This window comes from Grampus griseus (genome assembly GCF_964374135.1).
Source record: "Grampus griseus genome assembly, chromosome: 6".
Classification (NCBI taxonomy): Eukaryota; Metazoa; Chordata; class Mammalia; order Artiodactyla; family Delphinidae; genus Grampus; species Grampus griseus.
In genome coordinates, this window is record NC_139000.1 from 20,215,480 (window position 1) to 20,233,929 (window position 18,450).

General features: G+C 52.1%; 2 protein-coding genes across 2 annotated transcripts in view; one reads left to right on the plus strand and one right to left on the minus strand.

The window, feature by feature from the left end:
- Positions 1 to 18,450, plus strand: part of RNF183 (ring finger protein 183) — a gene marked incomplete at its 3' end in the record, with an annotated part of 360,397 nt that overhangs the window by 166,662 nt on the left and 175,285 nt on the right. The gene's annotated exons all lie outside the window — the stretch shown is intronic.
- RGS3 (regulator of G protein signaling 3) overlaps positions 1 to 18,450 on the minus strand; it is a gene marked incomplete at its 5' end in the record, with an annotated part of 127,536 nt that overhangs the window by 64,785 nt on the left and 44,301 nt on the right. Inside the window, 7 exon segments of the mRNA XM_082656624.1 lie at positions 4,535 to 4,578; positions 9,846 to 9,858; positions 9,860 to 9,976; positions 9,979 to 10,017; positions 10,019 to 10,023; positions 10,769 to 10,880; positions 16,166 to 16,249. Of these exon segments, the coding sequence (XP_082512750.1) occupies positions 4,535 to 4,578; positions 9,846 to 9,858; positions 9,860 to 9,976; positions 9,979 to 10,017; positions 10,019 to 10,023; positions 10,769 to 10,880; positions 16,166 to 16,249 (414 nt within the window).

Below are 18,450 nucleotides of genomic sequence, written 5' to 3' on the forward strand. Positions count from 1 at the left end.
ACTTCATTTGTTTAAGAAATATTTATTGAGCACCTATTGTGTGTCAGGGACTGTAGTAGGCCCTGGGGGTGAAGAGGGAGATAAGAGAGACTCAGTTCTTGCCCTCAGGATGGGGGCAGAGACAATAAACAATTAAACAGTGTAATTACAAATTGTGGAAAGGCCAAAAGGGAGAGGTCCTATCTGAGCCTGACAGACGGAGAAGGCCATTCTGAAGGGGCCGCACTCCAGCAAAGGCTGAACGAGAAAGAGCCAGCCAGGAAAGTGCTAGGGAGAAACTGTTCCAGGCAGAAGGAACAGCAAATGCAAAGGCTCTGAGCTGGGGTGGTTATCAGCATCATCTAACAGCATTTGGGGACATAGTCTACCTGCCATCAAACCCAACCCTCAGGGATGCTCCCCTTCAGGGAAGGGCCACACCCCATGCTAAGTGTTCCCAGGGTGCCAGCCATTCCTTTCCAGCCCCAAAGTGCTCAGAAGCTGTTCTTCCTAAAAGCATCAGAGGAGAGAGGGAAGAAAGCCCCACCTCTTGGTTTCAGGGAACTGAGTGGATGTGGTGAGGCAATCCTCCCACTTAATAACCGATTCCCACCACTTCCCGGAACCCCCAGCCCACTGCAGGGGAAGGACACACCCAGCAAAGACCCCAAGATGCTCCAGGGAGAAACCAGGTGGGACAGGAGCTGACTAGCGGGCCCTCTGCTCCCTGTCTCATTGTGTTGCCCCTGCGAGGGGAGAGTTGGGGCAGGGACTGTGGTCCCTTCCCGCTTGGAAAGGCCATCACTCCACAAATCTGGTCCTGGCCCGAGCCTCCCAGGCCTGCCTCTGCCTTTATCTTCCTGAGCCCCAACTTCCTCCTCTCTTTCTGTTCTGAAGCAGGATTCTGCCTTAATAATAATTCCCTTGATCTAAGTATCGATTTTAAAAGCACCTTCCCATCCATGATCTCGAGAAGGCATCCGAGGCACCAAGGACCTAACCCTAGGCCTGGCTGGGGGGTAGGGCTGGCTGTTTTAGACGGGCACACATTTTGGGGAAGGCCTTGCTCCCAAGGCTCCTCTCTAAGTGTTGCCTGAAGCTTTGGAGGCTGGCCTGGCCAAGAGAGGGAGCATGGAGACAGCTCCCTCCAGGGAGGCTGAATTCCCATCTGCCTAAGTCTGTCTAAATCAGGGGCCCCCACTGTCTGCCTGGCTGTCCCTGCATGTGAACCGTCTCTCTTGGTCCACTCTGTGATCCCACTCATCAGTTTCAACACTGATAGACACCGTGCCCTCAAATATCAGGCTCCAAGGTCAAGGTTGTAAGCTGCCCTGAAAGCATCCTCACGAAACTCACTCAGAGGCAGGGCTTCCTTGACTGCAGCGTGGTTAGCTAAGCACAGAGCCCGCCAGACGCGACAGCACTGGGCCCAGACCTCTGCATTCAAACATGAGCATCCCCAAATCCAACTAGAAACATGGCTCCCCTTGCCTTCTTTAAAACCCCCATCTTGCCTCAACCTCCTTGTTCCTGAATTAATATTATCCTTGTAAAAACTAAAACCTCGGGGCTTCCCTGGTGGCGCAGTGGTTGAGAGTCCGCCTGCCGATGCAGGGGACACGGGTTCGTGCCCCGGTCTGGGAAGATCCCACGTGCCACGGAGCGGCTGGGCCCGTGAGCCATGGCCGCTGAGCCTGCGCATCCGGAGCCTGTGCTCCGCAACGGGAGAGGCCACAACAGTGAGAGGCCCGCGTACCAAAAAAACAAACGAACAAACAAAAACCTAAAACCTCTTCTACTACAATTTATGTTTGCTCACTTGCTGTGACAGATGTTCTCTCATTTTATTCAATTCTCTCAGTGACCCAATGACATAGGGAGGAAGGAAAAACACAGCTGTTACCGTTTTTCAGATGAGAAAACTAAGGCTCAGAGAGGTGAAGTCAGCAGTCCCAGGAGGTTTCAGGAGAGGAGGGATTCAAAGTCTGTCTTCCGCCTCCTCCAGAGCCTTCGATCTTGCCTCATTTGTTTAACAGTATACGTACATTACAAAAAATGTGAGATCTTCCTCTTAGCTTTTATTTTAAAGGATCAATAAATCATCGGTGATGTCTCTAATGGAGAGTAACTGAATATGAAAAGCTCTCCGCCTGTTAGGAAGCTGACAGAAATAATAGCTACCATTTATCGAGCACTAACCGTGTGGCAGGTTCTGCGCTAAGTGCCTTGGACACAGTATCTTACTGGATCTCATTTAATCATTACAACAACCTTACAAGGTAGGACTCCTCAGCCTTGTTTCAGAGATGAGTATGTGACTTGCTCAATCTTGGCAGGGCCAAGATTCCAATCTAGGTCTTCCTAACCCCAAAGAGCAAACTCTTAAATTAACGGAGCCAGGATCAAATTCCAAGTTAGCGGATGGTCCCTGACCTGTGTGGCCTTTGACCCGACACCCCTGGTACAGCCAGTTGTGGGCTGCATCTCTCCCATGGATTTGTAGGGGCTGAGGGACACCTGTCCAGGGAAATAGAGGCCCCAGGGCCAAGGACTGCTCAGAACAATCCCACCCACTTGATAACTAACCAGGACCTACTGCTGGGGAACAATCAGAGCTGCTGCCCCCCAGGCAGTTGGGGCTTTCCCAATGCAGAGTGGAAAACTGTCCCCAAATCCTGACTCTCTTGCCCTGCCCTGGTTCTTCTCTGGACACTACCTGCATGTTAGGCAATGAAGAGAAACCACTTGCTGGGAGTTCCAACTAAGACGTGAGTCTGGGGTTCCCCATGAGTTCCAAAACCACTGTTGTCAAGCCTGTTCCAGGCCACAGGGCAAGCAGGGATCTTGTCTTCCCTGTGATACAGACATGCCTCTCGTAAAGAGCAGCCCATTAAGAGAACAGAGGGGCTTCTAGCTGCCTGTGATCTTCAAACACCCAGCCCCTTGGGGTCAGATCACCTGACACTTTACTGAAATAAAAGGTCCCAGATCAATATCCCTTCATCAGTCTTTGGAGGGGTAGGAGGTCACGGCTCCCTGGAAACCAAGGAGCAGAAGTGCTTTTCTCTGGGAAAAATAACCCCAGCCTGGCAGGAAGCTGTCTTGGCATTAAAGAACCTGGAGTCTCATTTCAGGCCCCACTGCAGAGAACTGGAATCCAGATGGGTGAGGCTGGGGAGGCAAATGCTCTGACTCTTCCCAGCCTGCCTCACAGCTTCTCCTAAGCTGCTCGCTCGGCTCCGGGGAAATGAACTCACGCCCCCCTGAAGGGTCTCCACCAGCTACTTCCTGTGCCCGGTGGGGATATGCTGACACAGGGGAGGACATCAATGCCTTCTTGGACCTCGAGTGGCCATTCTAGGCTGCCAGGGTCCCCGGCTCGGCTCCAACAAGGTCCACTGTCCTTTGGATTCCCTGCTGTCCCCTGAAGCTAACTTCTCATCAACCGTCTTGTCCTCAGGGGTCTGTGTTCACCCAAGGGACTCACCTGAAGCCCTGCACCTCCTATCTTAGCCAGGAACTGAAGGAATGATTTTCCAATCACAAACAACATGCAAATTCCTTCCCAAAATGGTGTACTCCTCTTGGCCAGCCAGTGTAGACCAGGCCTCACCCATAACGTGTGGCCAGTGTAGATTCTCCCACAGAATAGGCAGTTTCCCAGGACTGTTACTGAGTAAGACAGACGAGCAGAAGCAGAGGGAAGGAATGGGTCTAATAAATCCCTGCCTGGAACTGGTAGCAGACTCATATGAGCAGAGGTACAAGGCTGGGATTAGAAAATTTGCTGAAAATTGAAAAAATTTGTATGGATCAGTGGCTCTCAACTTTTTCATCACCAAGGCCCTCTTTGATTAAACCCCTGGTAATGATATTTTATCTCCCGAACCACGTCAAGCAATAAGCTGTGTGCCCCCATTTTGCTTAGCAAAGGCACACTGTCTAGCTGAACTTCTCATCAGACTGAGGTAACCAGTCTTAAGGAATTAAGGAACATCAATCACACTGAGTGGGCGTCACTCCAGCCCAAAACACAGACGCTAGATGGTTTCTTTCACCTGTATTATCTGGCCCAGGTAAAGGTACAGTTGCCTTCAGGCCTTTTGAAACATTGACAAGACCCTGCAGGAGGGGACATAGGTGGTACCTTCTAGAAAGAGAGGAGGAAAGAGGTGGGCACAAGAATCAGGGTGCTCTATAGAGGAAGGACTACCAAGTGAATAGGGTGATGGCTGGCTCTCAGGCCACACCCTCACTGTGACCCCCTGCAGGGGCTGGAGACCAGGAAGTCCTAAGCAGGAGACCACAGTGTCCTTCTGTCCCCTCTAAGCGCCTTCACGTCCACTGCTCTTCTACACAGAGGTAAGAGACACAGGGGCAGGGGTTGCTGTTCCCATTCCACAGAGCAGGACACTGCCACTCTGGACCTGCCCGGAACCCCTGCAGGAGTTGGTGTGGAGGCAGCATCAGAACCTGCACTAGAACCCGGCCCAACATCTTCCTTCAAGCACCAGGACACAGATCTCTCTCTTCAGATTCAGGGGGAAGGACTCACCTCTGCTAGATACAGCACACAGAATTTCAGGTCTTCTGAAGAACCTTTGAGGGAACAAAAAGTAAGACTTGCTTTAGAACTGGTTACAGAGTCTCAACTGTTTGCTTAAGCACAGCCAGCTGTCTCACCCAGAGGGCTGTGTGTGGTACTTCCTGTAACAAGAAGAAGAAAGGGGCAGGGAAATCTCTGGAGGAAAGCCCACTTAATATCTAATTAGGTTGAGATACAGATGTAAGGCCTTTGCCTGCAGGTCAGCCTGACCCAAGGAATACTGAGCTCTCACCCTATGAGAGGTAGCCAGGAGCACCCTCTGGGCATCAAGCAGTGGGGTACAGGGAGCTGTCATCCATCCCAGGAGGCCTCTTCCTTTCCATGTCCCCTGCAATGAGGGACATGGAGGCAGCACACACTTGGGTTTTCTTTTAAACACTCCAACTGCCTTTGCCATTTTGAAATTCAACAAGGAGCCACCCAGGAATGCATGGGCTATGCAGGGGGATCCCCAATCACGGGCTGGGTGGAGCCCAGAGATGGCTTCCCAGCCCAGGCCCAACCCCTCAGTGTGTTTTCCTAGAGCCTTCTCACCCCTGGTCTAGAATCCCAAACTCAAACACTCACCAAACCCTCTCCACCTGGGAGGCAGCTGGGAGGGCCTGTTGGCCACTCCCCGCTCCTCCAGCAGAGAAGCTGAGGCGGGATACCTACCCTAAGGCGGAAGATGATTTGGTCAGCCTGCTGCAGAAACACAAGAGCCAAGAGATGACCCACAGCTGTCAGGGAAGGCTTCCTGACAAAAGGGGGACTCTTCTGAGCTTGAACTCAAGGTGGGAAGAGAGGGCACTCTGGGAGGTGGGAACAGCACGGGCAAAGGCATGGAGATGCAGAAGCACAAGTTGTGCTCAAGGGATGGCAACTGTGAGGTAGCCCCGCCTCCTCCTCCAGGTGGCCTTCCCTGACTGCTGCAGGCTGCTCCTCGGAACCTGGCAGCACTCCCCGCGGGCCACTCATCTGAGCACAGGCCAGGGCTGGTTAGGAACTTCCTGTATTTCAAGCATTCGACCTCACCAGGCAGGTCATCCTTTTTGAGGGAAGCAATCATACAGCACATATAACGGCAAACACTTAAACTGCCATAGGGGTTTAGAGTACCCAGTGCTGTGTGCCAACTACAGCGCCAAATGTTTCATGTGCATAAACTCGACACTCACAACAACCCCTATGAGGCAGGGGTTATTATCATCCATGATTCATGTGAGAAAACTGAGGCACAGGGGGTGAGTAACATGCCTCAGGTAGAAGGGGGAAGAACCCAGATTTACACCCGGGAAGCCTGGTTCCAGAGCTCACGCTCCGAACCACTACACACCTGCCTCTCAAATGCCCACCACGTAGGCCCTACCCAGGCACCTGTCCCCTCAAGGAAACAAGACTAGTGCTGGGCTCAACGCAGAACCCTCAACATACACCTGAATCAAAGAAATTGTCAAAATGCCTTACAAAGTAGAGGCGGCAAGGGAAAAACAGAGACGGTGGGTCAAGCCTATTCCTAAGAAAAGTAGTGAGTGAGGTCCTCATGTGGGTGGAGGCCAGGCCCCCTCGGAGCAAGCATATGGGCAGTTTCCTGGGCAAATCTATCCCTAAGGCCAGGGATGTCAGCCAGAGCTAGATGAAAATAGCTCATAAGTAAATGGGGGTTTGCTTTGGAATTAGAATAAATCCTTCTGCTTCTCCCCACCTAGAGATGGGCTGGGGGGCAGGGGGCAGCCCTGCCTAAGAAGTCCATCGTGTTTAAGAAACCTCTAATTTCAAAGCTTCTGCCAGTTCCTTGCATTGCTGAGGGTGGAGACAAGGGGAGGTGGCTTCTTTTGTTTAAGAAAACACACTGGGACGTTTCCTTGACTTTCCAGAAGCAGACTTTAGTGCCAAGGGAGAAACAAAAAGATCTGTGTAAGAAAATAACAGAATTTTGGGTTTTAGAAGCTGCCAGTGAGAGAAGAGGTTCTAGAAGGGAGTGGAAAGCCAGGTAGATGGGAGCCTCAGGGAGACAGGAGGCCAAGGTTGGGGAATGCAGCCTAGGACATATTCCCAGTGGCGAGGGATCGCTGACGGAGCGCCTTGAAACTTTTCTGTGCCGTGACACCCCACCATCGCACCCCTGCGTTACTGCACACCTTCACTGAAATCTGCTCCCCGTCATGGCCTTGTGCTGGCAGCACTATGGGAGGAGGACAGAATGGGGGCAGCGCTCAGCATGGCTCAGAGCCTCATAAATAAGGACAGCAAGGCTCAGGAGCCAAGGGTGCCTGTAAGGAGCTGCAGCTGCAGAAAGGAGGCTGCAGCGTGGCTGACCCAGGAGAGAAACCTCAGCTCCGCCGGAAATCCTTCCAAAACACTGGACTGGGCTCTGGACTTTCCAGAGCGTGGAAACGGGGGCAGGTGTAAAGGAAAAGGGACAGTGAGGCAGCACACATTCGGGCTTTCCATCCAACACTCCAACCACTTTCACCATTTTGAAATCTAACAAGGAGCCATTTGGTTCCTGGGTGAACCCTCTTTCCCATCAAGGAATGTGGGCCATGGACCATGGGCTATGCCAGGGTGATCCCCAGTCATGGGCTGGGGGGAGCCCAGAGGTGGCTTCCCGGCCCAAGTCTGGCCCCTCTGCCATTTTCCCAGAGCCCTCTCAAGCCTGGGCTGAGATCCCCAAATCCACCAGTTACCAAGTCCGCCCCACCTGTGAGACAGGCCAGGAGGGCTGTTGTCCCCGTTTTCCAGATGCAGAAACTGAGGCCCAGGGAAGGAAAACAACTTGCAGAAGGCATGCAGTGGGCAAGTGACAGAGCTGAGACTTGAACCCAGGACTGCCTGCCTCCAAAGCCTGTGTTCTGACCACTATGTCACACTTCTGTCCCTCTCCCGGTTTACTCATCTGTCATTTCACCTGGCCATGCGCTCCGGAGGTGGGAATGTATGTGCGTCTCTTCCTCTGCTCTCACCCTGGTGGCCAGCACTGAGGTGGGCTCTGAGGAGGTGCTCAGAAAATGTCAACCGACTAAATTTAACTCCAAGTGTACCAGCAGCCTGGACCTAAGCAGCTGAGTTTCCAAGATGGGGCGCCTGGGCTCCTCAGGGTGGATGGTGAACCCAAGAATCAGCTGGACATTTCCAGGCCATCCTGAGAGACCACAGCAGGTCAGGAAGACACACTGTGGGTGGGATACTGGCCACCCGGGAGGCAGAAACACAAAGAACAGCAAAGCCAGTGGGCGGCAGAGGCAGGAAGAGACCACAATGGGCCCCGGCTGACCGGAGATGTCCCAGTTGTTAGCGCCAGCTCTCCGCCTGTTCCCATTACACTGCCATTCAGCCTTGCTGAAGCTCGGGGGAAGCTGGGCAGGAGGAGGGCGGGCAAGGTTTAAGTGGCCACCAGCCGGGAGCCCTGAGGGAGGAGTTCACCCCAGCCCCCAAGCTGAGGCCATGCTTCCCATCTCCCTTGGCTCCTACACTCATTCACCCAACAAACAGTCATTGGGCATCCACGATGTTCTGTGCCCGTGCCCAGCCCTGGGAGTAGGCTTGGTCAGCAGAGCCAAGCATGCATCAGGCATGTCACACAAGGGAGTCCTTGGTCCCTGGGTGGGGCAGATCCTCCTCGGCCAGGGAACTGCCCTCGCCAGCCCCAGCCTGCAGGAAAGGCTGGGTGTGCTCCTTGTTCACCATCTTCTCTGCCTCAAACTGAACTTTCCGCACATGTTGATTTGAAAGAGACAAGAAACCTTAGGAGTCATGAGCAATGTTAATCAGAGACCATCCTGCCAAGAGGAGCTCCAGCTGAGGCCCCAAATGCATCTCTTAAAAGCCTCGCTCAGGCCATTGCTGCTGCAGCGAGTCTCTGGGGGTGCAGGGAGGCGGGCAGGAGTGCGGGTGCCAGGACTCAGGACACCGGGTCCTGCAGCTCCAACTCCGACAGCTGGAGAGGTGGTCACCGGACTTCTGCAAACCCTGGGACCCCCAAGGCTGTCTCAGGGAGCGGGGCAAGGGCTCCCCACAAGTGCCTGAAAAGACATCTAAGCATTGGAATGTGCACCTTGAGTGCTCAGTGTCTCTGAGCCATTGCCTTCGCTCCCAGCAGCTCCCTGGCTCCATGGAAAGCCACACTCGCTGTGTTTGCTGACCGACACTGCTGGAGAAAGGCAAGACAGTTCGCACCAGAGCAACGTCCTGGCCAGCCAGGACAGGCGCGCGCGCACACACACACACACACACACGCACACACACACACACACGCACGCGCGCACACACACACACACACACACACCCTCACGTGCCAACCCAATAGGCTCCAAGGGCTGTGGTCATCTCTCCTGAGCAGTGCTGGTCTTGGCCACCCACAGTCTCCAGCCCCAGGAGGCCATGCCCGCACAGGCTGGCGCTCACATGCAACCTGGCACGCAGGAGGTTTCTCTGCCACGCCCCAAGGCCTCACGCCACCCACCCTGACCAGCCGCCACCCAGGGGAGGATGGTGCTTACCCTGCCTCTCACTTCAAGCCTTAGGTTGGGGCCTCCAGGAGGGGAAGATCCAACCAATTCCCAGCGGGCTCCCCGCACCCGGGCTAGGGGTGGGGACCAGACAGATGAGCACTGTCCAGCTTCTCAGAGCAACCTCGGGGTCCATGTGGGCACGTCAGGTCTGGGAGGGAACACACTGGACTGCCCAAGCCTGGTTTCACAGTCAGAAAAACCACAGCCCAGAAAAGGGAGAAAGGAGCAGCTGAAGCCACACCACACGTCAGCAGCAAAGCCGGCCCAGGGCCTCACGCCCCCAGCTACTGCCCTCGGCTCTTCCTCTGCCCTGTGGCTCCCAACCCGCACCCAACGCTCAGCCAGTTTGAAAGCCCTCTTCCCCCTCCCTCCTTTCAGCAGGAGGCTGAGCTGCCCAGGGTCCTGGGCTTGCAGGCCCCAGACTTGTGTGATGAGCCTGACTTGTGTGATGGTTCTAATCAATCAGCCTGTATTACCAAGCACAGCCCCCCACCAGCACCCCTCAAATATGACTGGGTCCTAGATAGTGGGAGCTGGGGGTGGACAGGCGTGTGAGTGCATGTGTGTGCAGAGGGGTGGGAGGGACGGGAGAATGGGTGTGTAGGGGAAGCTGGGCGTGAGGGACAGAGAGAGGGGCAGGGCAGCAGGGAAGCCAAGGGCAGAGTCACTGTAGCTCTCGCCCACCCCGCTCCCGCAGGTAATGGGGGGCTCCTTGGAATGCCAGGATCTCAGCTGAACTTGCTCAGAGGGCTGTTCCTCCCCATGACCTTGGTCAGGCCCAGCCCACCCTGTAGGAGAGGCTGGCCCCAAGCAAGGTGACTTGCTTTTTCCCCTCAGTGGCTGCAGTGGGCAGTGGGCAGGAGAAAGCCAGAGGCAGAGAAGGAGAAGTTGTAAGCGACTTCCTGTGGGGTTGCGAGAATGGAGGTTCTCACACGCCCTGGGTTTCTAAGGAGGAAGAACAGCGGGGGCACCGAGCACGCAGGCCGGGTTTGCAAACAGGCAGGAAGTTTTCCTGGAGCAAAACCCGTCAAAACAGAATTCTTTCACTAGGTAATATTTTCCTCCCTGCCCCTGTCACCCATGCTCAAACAGGTCTGGTGTTGTTTTCATAATCTGGGAGAGGAAATTGAGCCCCTTTCAGCAGAGACCTCAGGCGCCAAACCAAACCACTCGACAGATACTCCCGCTGGTTTCCCATTCCCGAGTGGAGGGGAGGGCACCGTGGCAAGTGTGGGGTAGAGACTCACTTCACCCTCCCACGTGCTCATGTCCCGGATGTGTTGCCTGGGCACACAGTGTGGGCCAGCCATTTTGCATAAACGACCTAATTTAATCTTCACAAAAACCTTCTGAGATACTATTGGTGTCCTCACTTACGCATGAGGAAACAGGCTCAGAGAGGTTGAGGAACTTGCCTGAGGTCACACAGGTAGTGAGGGGCAGAGCCAAGATTTGAACACAGGTCTGTCTGAAGCCAGCGCTTTTCCCACTCCACTCCCAAGCCTCCCTGAGACCTCACTGGAGCAGAAGCCTCCCAGCAAAGCTCAGGGTGTACAGGGGCCTGCCAGCCTAGACTGGAACGCCAGTGTCTGAGAACCAGATCTAGGGGCACACATCCCATCCATGCTGCCCAGAGCAGGCCTCAGAGAGAGTGCAGAGGGAGTCCAGGGCCTCTCGGGCATGCACTCACCTTCCTGCAGCTTCACGCTCTGGAGGTAGAGGGGGTTCCTCAGGACGTTGCAGCGGCCTGGCTCATCCTCCTTGGTGAAGAGCAGCAGGTCAGAGTAGGCAAACAGCGTCACCTGCACAGGGAGAGAGCAAACAGAGCTCGCTGTTCTGCTGTCCCAGAGGCCAGAAGCCACAGCCTCCCCTGGGAGTCCAGGTAACGCGTCTCCATCATCTCGGGCATAACCAGGAGCAGATGCTCAGCGTGGCCTAAGCCAAGGGCAGAGACCTGACCTGCAGTCAAGGCTACCCTTTTGCCTACTCCTCACAGTAGGAAAAAATGACAGAACAAAAATCAGCCCTCATCCTCATTCTCCATGCCTCCTGACGGCCTCTGCCAGCCTCTCAACAGCCCGACACCCCACAGGCCCACCTCTCTGACCAAACGCCTCTGGAATCTCCAGCCCAGTGCCCTTGGCTTGGAGCCACCCTTGAGCTGCAGGACGTGCCGCATTTGCTTGCATTCTCCTCTAAATGTCCGGCTGAAAGAGCACTGGGCTTGGAGTCAGAAGTCGAGGCACCTGTCCCACTAAGTAGCCATGAAAACTTGGTTAAGTCTGCTGAATCCCTTCTGCCTCAGTTTTTTTCATCTGTGCAAACAGGGGGGAACGTCCCTGCCCAGCTCCCTACAGGCTTCGTTCACAAGGTCTGTGTAGACAGTGAATTTGAAGCATCATGCAATGTGAGTATCCTTACCAAATTCCTTGTAGATAATTTTAACTGCGTTCATGCACAGTCAGTTCAAGAAAAAGCCAGTTACTGACGCTCCAACACAGACAAGCACAGAACTTTTATCTCTTTTATACACTAGCTGCTCCAAAAATAAAGGAGAAAGATATTTTTAGACATTATAGGTAAACCATCAGGCATGCTCAGCATATTTTTATGCTAAAAAAAAATCCACTTGATCCTCTAATGCCAGTAAAGATTACACTGGTCTTTGTTTTGTAAATCCTGCGGTGGCCTTTAGTCAAAAGCAATAAAAACCCTATTTCAGATTCTCTGAAGAAAACAAAATATTATTAATTTTGTGGAATTCCCTTGGAGGTGTCAAAATCTGACATTTCATCTCATCTGGGGTAAGAAGAGTCCGCTGGAAGGTTGGCATGCGCCACGAAGGGCCACAGTGAGTGTGTGCTGGATTGCTGACGAAGTTTAAAAGGCCAACATGTTGACATTTAGCTGTCAGACTGTTGAAGATGACCTAACAACTCCACCTCGATGACTCTAGCCTATAGAAACACTTACAAGGACATAGAAATATGAACATGTAGGGATGTTCTCAGCATTACAAAACTTTGTAATTTTAAAAAAGAACATAAACACCCATTAAGAGAGGATGGATAAACTAAATTATGCTACCTTCATGTGGGAGAATTTTATGCAACTATTGAAAGAAGAAAGTAGAGCCATGTGGGCAGAAATGGAAATCTGTCCATCATAAATCAAAATAGTGCAATGTCCAAAAAATAGCTAGCGTATAATCCAACTTCGTAAAACCAAACTGTAAACCTGTCTGTATTTATACATTTTTTAACGTCTAAAATACTCATCACAGTCTTCACTGTGGGGAATGGGACTTGACTTTATACGTTTCTGTTTAATTTGCATTAGTTTGCAATGAGAATCTGTTACTTTTATAATTTAAAAATACATAAATGTTTTTCAAAGGACTACGCGGCACACAGAGGTTTGAGGGAATCTGGGCCACAGAGACGGTAGGGGGCATTCTTGAGCAGGAGGCATTCAGGGGCTCTGGCTTATCTAACGGGGACCAAACACAAGGGCTCCTGAACCCTGGGCTGGAAGGCATCCTGGCAGTGACTCTCTCCAAACCCCTTCCCGTCACAGCCCTGACCCAACATAGTCCACAGAAGCCTCCATTTACTGAGCACTTACTTTCTGCTCAGTGGATCCTCACTTGTAACTAACATCATTGCCCTCATGTATAGGTGAGGACCCTACAGCACCGAGAGGTTAAGTGACCTGTCCAAGGCTACACAGCCAGAGACCATTGCCCAGGTCTGGATGACCGCAAAGCTCTCACAATATGGTGAGGTAGCAATGTGCCTACAGTTGTCCTGTCCCTGAATGTGAAAGAATCCAAGCAGGGACCAAAAAAGAGGCACAAAGGAGACAGAAACATGAAGTTAAGGGAAGGGAAGAAAATGATCTCAGAGTTCAGAAGGAGTTTAGGGGTTGGTTGTCTGAGGAGAAGACTTCAACGTCCAGTGAGTGGAAAGGAGAAAGCTCTACACTAGGCAAGCACAAGACAAACCCTCAGGGTCCCCTGACCCACTCAGTGGAAACCAGGAAGTGGTCTCTGGACCCACAGGGAAGCTGGCAGGGGAAGGGTCAGAGGAGATAGTCTGTCAGGAGCCTAAAAATTCAAAAAACAACGCAGGCCCAGAGAGGGCTGGATGGATGGCAAGTGGAGAAGAGGTACCAGCAAGGTGAGAAAAGACCCAGGTCGCTGCTCTGGCCCAGATTCCCAGAGCTGAGAATGTGGTCTAGACAGGAAGTGATTAAGGCCTGAACGAAGAATTTCCCCAAAAGCCGGGTCAGGGAAAGGACAGAGCTGCTGCACAGCGGGAGACAGGGCAGAGAGGCGAGGATGCCAGAGGAGGGCAGGTGGGCCCCTCTCCCGTCTCACCAGCACCCTGCAGGCCTTGCTCCCCGCAGAGCCACAGCAGCCTGCAGTGCAGTGACACCCATCTCCACAGCCCAGTTACCTTTTGCTTCCCACAGCAGGCCCTGGGGGCCGCCAGCTGTCTTCCCCACACTTGTTCCAAGGACACATCTGTTTTCCCAAAGGCTCAAGAGTCGAGGAATCGCTTGGTTAGGAAATCCTTGAGACTTGAAGCACCACTAATCCCACGTGGCCCTAACCAAGCTTCCTCGGAGGAATCTTGCCTGAGGGCAGGGTTTGCAGCAAAGGCCTTGGTGACCCAGCAAACGGTAAACTTAATGAGTCAGTGTGTAAAGTGAGGGCATGTCTCTCTTGTGCCCCATAGGACTCCTGGAACCTCCAGCACAGGGCCTGGCTCCATCGTAGATGCTCAGTAACCATTCTTTGAATGTAGAAATGAGTTTGTACCAAAACGCTGATTTGATCTCAGGGCACGTTAATCAAGTTGGTGACTTCCGGGAGGGCGTGTGATGAGGGCAGTTCACGGTGTGGGATTGGATCAGCTCACGGAGCATGCCCAGAGAAGAGAAGGGACACCAAGCCAAGGGGGAACATTCCATGAACAAAGATTTCTGTCGAGCAACTTTCTACAATTTAGGGCTCTCTGGTAATAGAACCACTGCCGGGAGGGCTCCCTCAGCAGACTCAAGAAGAGGCTGGATGGAGAACAATCAGCTGGAAAGTTACAGGGAAGCAATTAGAATGGACGGCTCCTGAGGGCCCAGCCACGATGCGATTCTCTGAACTTCGCCAAACCCCTCTTGAATTGGTTTATATTTTTGGCCTGAATAACACGACAGGCTACTAACAGCCACATATTTGCTTCCTATCATATTTCAAGAAAAAGAAATGTATTATTTTTCCTTGTGTTCAAATCATTTCTTTCAACCGTCAAAAGGGGTCTCTTAGTTCTAGGGCTCCAAAGGCCCACTAGGCAAAGAGCTTTTGGACAGATTTTAACTATCATCAGGCCCTGGCTTCAGCTTATGTTTGTTAGTTTGTTTTTAAACAAACACACCAGAGCCAGCATGGGATCCTGGAAAGAACTGCTGAGCCAGAGAGATCCCAAGTGCTAATCATGGCTCCATCTCTTAGGAGTCTTGAGACCCTCAGGTCCTAGTAAATCTCACTCGAGCCTCAGTTTCCTCATCTACTGAGTAGGGGCAAACGTGCCTCTCCTCGGGAAGCTGTGAGAGTTAACTGGGATCAAGAATGGAAAACTTGCACAGTGAGGATAAATAAGAAGTGCTCAAGGTTTGCAGGTTTAATGGTGAGTGAGTAGGGGAAGAAAAGAGCACCTTGAGACATACGAATGTACTCCACAGTGGCTGCCATTCCTAACCGCCTCCTTCTGAGTCTTGTGGGTTTATAGCCACACACCTCAGTTTCTGACCTTTGGCTACCTGACTGAGCTCCACCACACACTTATTCACCAAGCATAGCTCCAAAGGACTTCTCGTTCCTAAAACCCAAATCCCCCGCAACAGATGAAGTTTTACTCCCACAGAGGCAATTCAGAAGTTATGCCAAGGTTCTTAAGAAAGTTCCCGAAGAGGAGGTCCAGAAATGTGGTAAGCAACGCCAGTGTGGTAGAAATAATCCTGCAGTCTCCCCAGGGAGCGCCCCTGAAAGACAACGCTCATTTGGAAAATATGAGTTCTGGTCTGCTTGTTTCACAAACAAAACAAAAGCAGCCTGCTTTAGTCACGACTACACAAAATGTCCCGGAATGCTGAGGCTGAAAGGGCCCTTAGAGATCAGCTGACCTCAGATCCTGCCCTTGCTGCCTCAAACACACACACCCCCCACTGTTCCGATGGGAAGACTGAGGAAGAAGGAAGAAGTTGTAAGTGAACCAGCCGTGGAGCAAGAGCTGGCTACATGCCTTCTGCCTCCAAGTTTCCTGATCTTTCCACCACCCCAAGCTGTCACTCAACCCAGCCAAGCCACACTGCCAGCTCTGAATCAGGGCCTGATTGGAGGCAAGCCCCCTACTCTCTCCTCAAGGCTCCCAGGTAGCCCAGTCAGACCCCAGAGCTCCAACTTCTGTTCCCAAGTAGATTTAAACTCATGAGACTGAGCCGGAACCTGGCCAGCTCTGGGGATGGTGTGGGCGAGTGAAATCCCCCCAGTTAGAGATAAGCCGGGGCCAGCTCCCAGGAAAAGCAGCATGACCTACACACCCAGGTCTCTGTTGGCAGAGCTAGAGCCCAAAGAGAGATCACAGACTTATCCCTCAGAAGAAGATTTTGGATTTGGGTTAATATACACCCAAAAACCCAGGTAACGGGTGCTCTTCTAAAATTCTCTTTGGCTAACAGCTTTATCTTCTCACCCACAAAGTCATTCATCACAGCTGGGGTGAAATGCCATCTCTCCTGCTCCTTAGAGGAAGATGGGAGAAACAGTGGAACGTCATTAGGTGTTGGGAAAGCTCTGTAACCATCAAAGATGCACTCTATGGCTTTGAGAGGTGGCAAGTTCCCTATCACTGGGAATATACCAACAAAAGCTGGGTAGCCATTTGGTAAGGAGGGCATGGAGGCCTTTTCCGGTCTTTTCTACCCCAATTGTACAATTCTGAGACCATCAGGAAGAGAGGAAAGTTAGGGGCCTGGAGGATGGCCGATGAAGCCCACCAGAAACCCCACCCAGGAAATGTGAGTGTCTTACCTCGGCAGCCTTGTTTCTCCCCTCATACAGCAGCAGCTCCTCCGACAACAGGAGGGTCCGGGCAGGGTTACAGAGATCTAAAGGCTGAAAACAAAGAGGACAGTTCAAAGAAGCCTGGTGGCAATGGGGGGGAGAGGGAGGGGGAGGGGAGGGGGAGGGGAGGGGGAGGGGAAGGGAGGGGAGGAGAGGGGAAGGGAAGGGGAGGGGAGGGAAGGGGAGGGGAGGGAGGGGAGGGGGAGGGGGAGGGAAGGGATTGGAGGGGGAGGGGAGGGAGGGGAGGGGAAGGGGAGGGGGAGGCAGCCTGCCAAAGCCAGCCACAGAAGACTGAAGACCGCTAGCCCTGCCCCAACACCCCAAGAGCCCACACACCCCCTCATACACAGACAGAAACAGAAAGACAGAGACGCTCATCCTGGGCGGAACTGCTGCTGCTACCTTCCCCACCCGCCCTCACACACCAGCTGCAGGAAGTCCAACCACATGGTCGGCCTTTGCCATCCTCCCCGCCCCCGACCCTACCACCCGAGCCCGCCCCAGCTCCCCCACTGCACCGAGCTCCTGGGCGCTCCTGGCCCCCACATTCCCCCATCTGTCCTGTTCATGCTGTCAGGCCCAGGCTCTCAGGACGCCTCTGGCAGTATCCTGAGAGCCTCATGCCGGATTTGGTCACCTGAGTCCCTTCAAGGCCAGGCCAGTCCCTGCTCTACATTCATAACACACTTGAGTTAACTGAGTCCTTCTCAGCTGTCAGTTCCCAGGGACCAAGTCAGCCAAACCTCTCACCCCAGCACATGACCCTGCCCCATACCCACGGGGGAGCCCTGCCCCCGCACAGCCTGAAGCAACCTCCCTCAGCCCTGGACTACCCAGCAGGGCTTATCCTCGTGAATGCACATTTATAACATGGCTTCTGGGCACCTGACACCAAGCAAGGTGCTGGAAGAACGATAACGAAACAAAGGTCAACCACTCACAACAACCAAGATGGATCTTACAAGCAACGTGAGGCAAAAGAAGCAAGGCCCAAAGAAGATATGAGATATGGTTTCATTAAGCAATATTCAAAAAGAAGTCATTTAGGAAAGCACATATAGGTGGTAAAGCTAAAGAAAAGCTAGGAAATGATTATCATAAACTCATGCTAGTGGGTATGTCTCGGGGGGAGGGGGCATCGTAATCAGGAAGAGAGATACACAGCCTCTGGAGTGGTGGCAATGGTCTAGTCCTTTCTCTTAGTCGATATCCGCTTTATAATTACCTGTTAAACTCTGCATTTAAGTGTTATGCCATTTTTGGTTTATATATTTTACAACTCAAAAGTTTTTTATAACTTTTAAAAACTAATTTTTAATTTTTTTTGTAAAAATTTAAAAATAAAAAATAAGTTCCGTGGATTCCAAGACCTTTGTGGTTACATCCCGAGAAAGAGAAGAGACCAAGAGAAAGGCAAAGGGCAGACCCTGCCCACAGAGTTGTCTGGGGAGAGGCGCATCACCTGCCAGAGTTGCGTTGTGAGCGTCCTATAAACGTATGAGTCCTAAGATCCACTGGCCAGTGACAGGCCTGGAATGGGTCGCCAGGGAGACCAGAGAAGGCAGGCATGGTCAGAAATGAAGCTCTTGGGGCCATGTCCCCTCTAGGTTGCTGATGAGAGGATAAACTAAGAGTGTCTCTGGAAAGCAATTTGTCAAAATACGCATGAAGAGCCTTTAAGATGTTTATGACCCATAGCCCAGTCATTTTGCTTCTTGGAATCTCCCCCAAGGAAAATAATCCGAGAGGCAATTCACGCATGAGGATCTTCATCACAGAGTTATTTACAATAGCAAAAGAGTAGACATAACACAGGTGTCTGAACAGAATAGAGAACTGCTTAAATAAATATGGTACATCCACATAGTAGTGTCCAATCGCTACAAGACACAGTCTCAAAGAGTATTTAATGATGTAGGAAATGTTCATGCTGCAATTCTTGTTTAAAAAAGGCAACAGGATATAAAATGTACAATAAGATCTGTCTGGGTTTTTTTTAAAATATGTATATGCACAGGAAAGATATCTAAATGCTCACATTGGTTATATCTGGGTGATAGAATAAATAAAGGTTTGGAAATGGGGAGGAAGAGAAGGAAAAAGAGAGAAAAGCAGAGGAAGGGAGATCTAAATAATCTCAGGCCACCAGCTAGTACTGGCCAGACATGTTTGCTAAGATGTCTGATGGCCAGACAAGATGCCAGACCTCGAGGCTCTCTCCCTTGGTCATCTCCAAACAACAAAGCACTGGA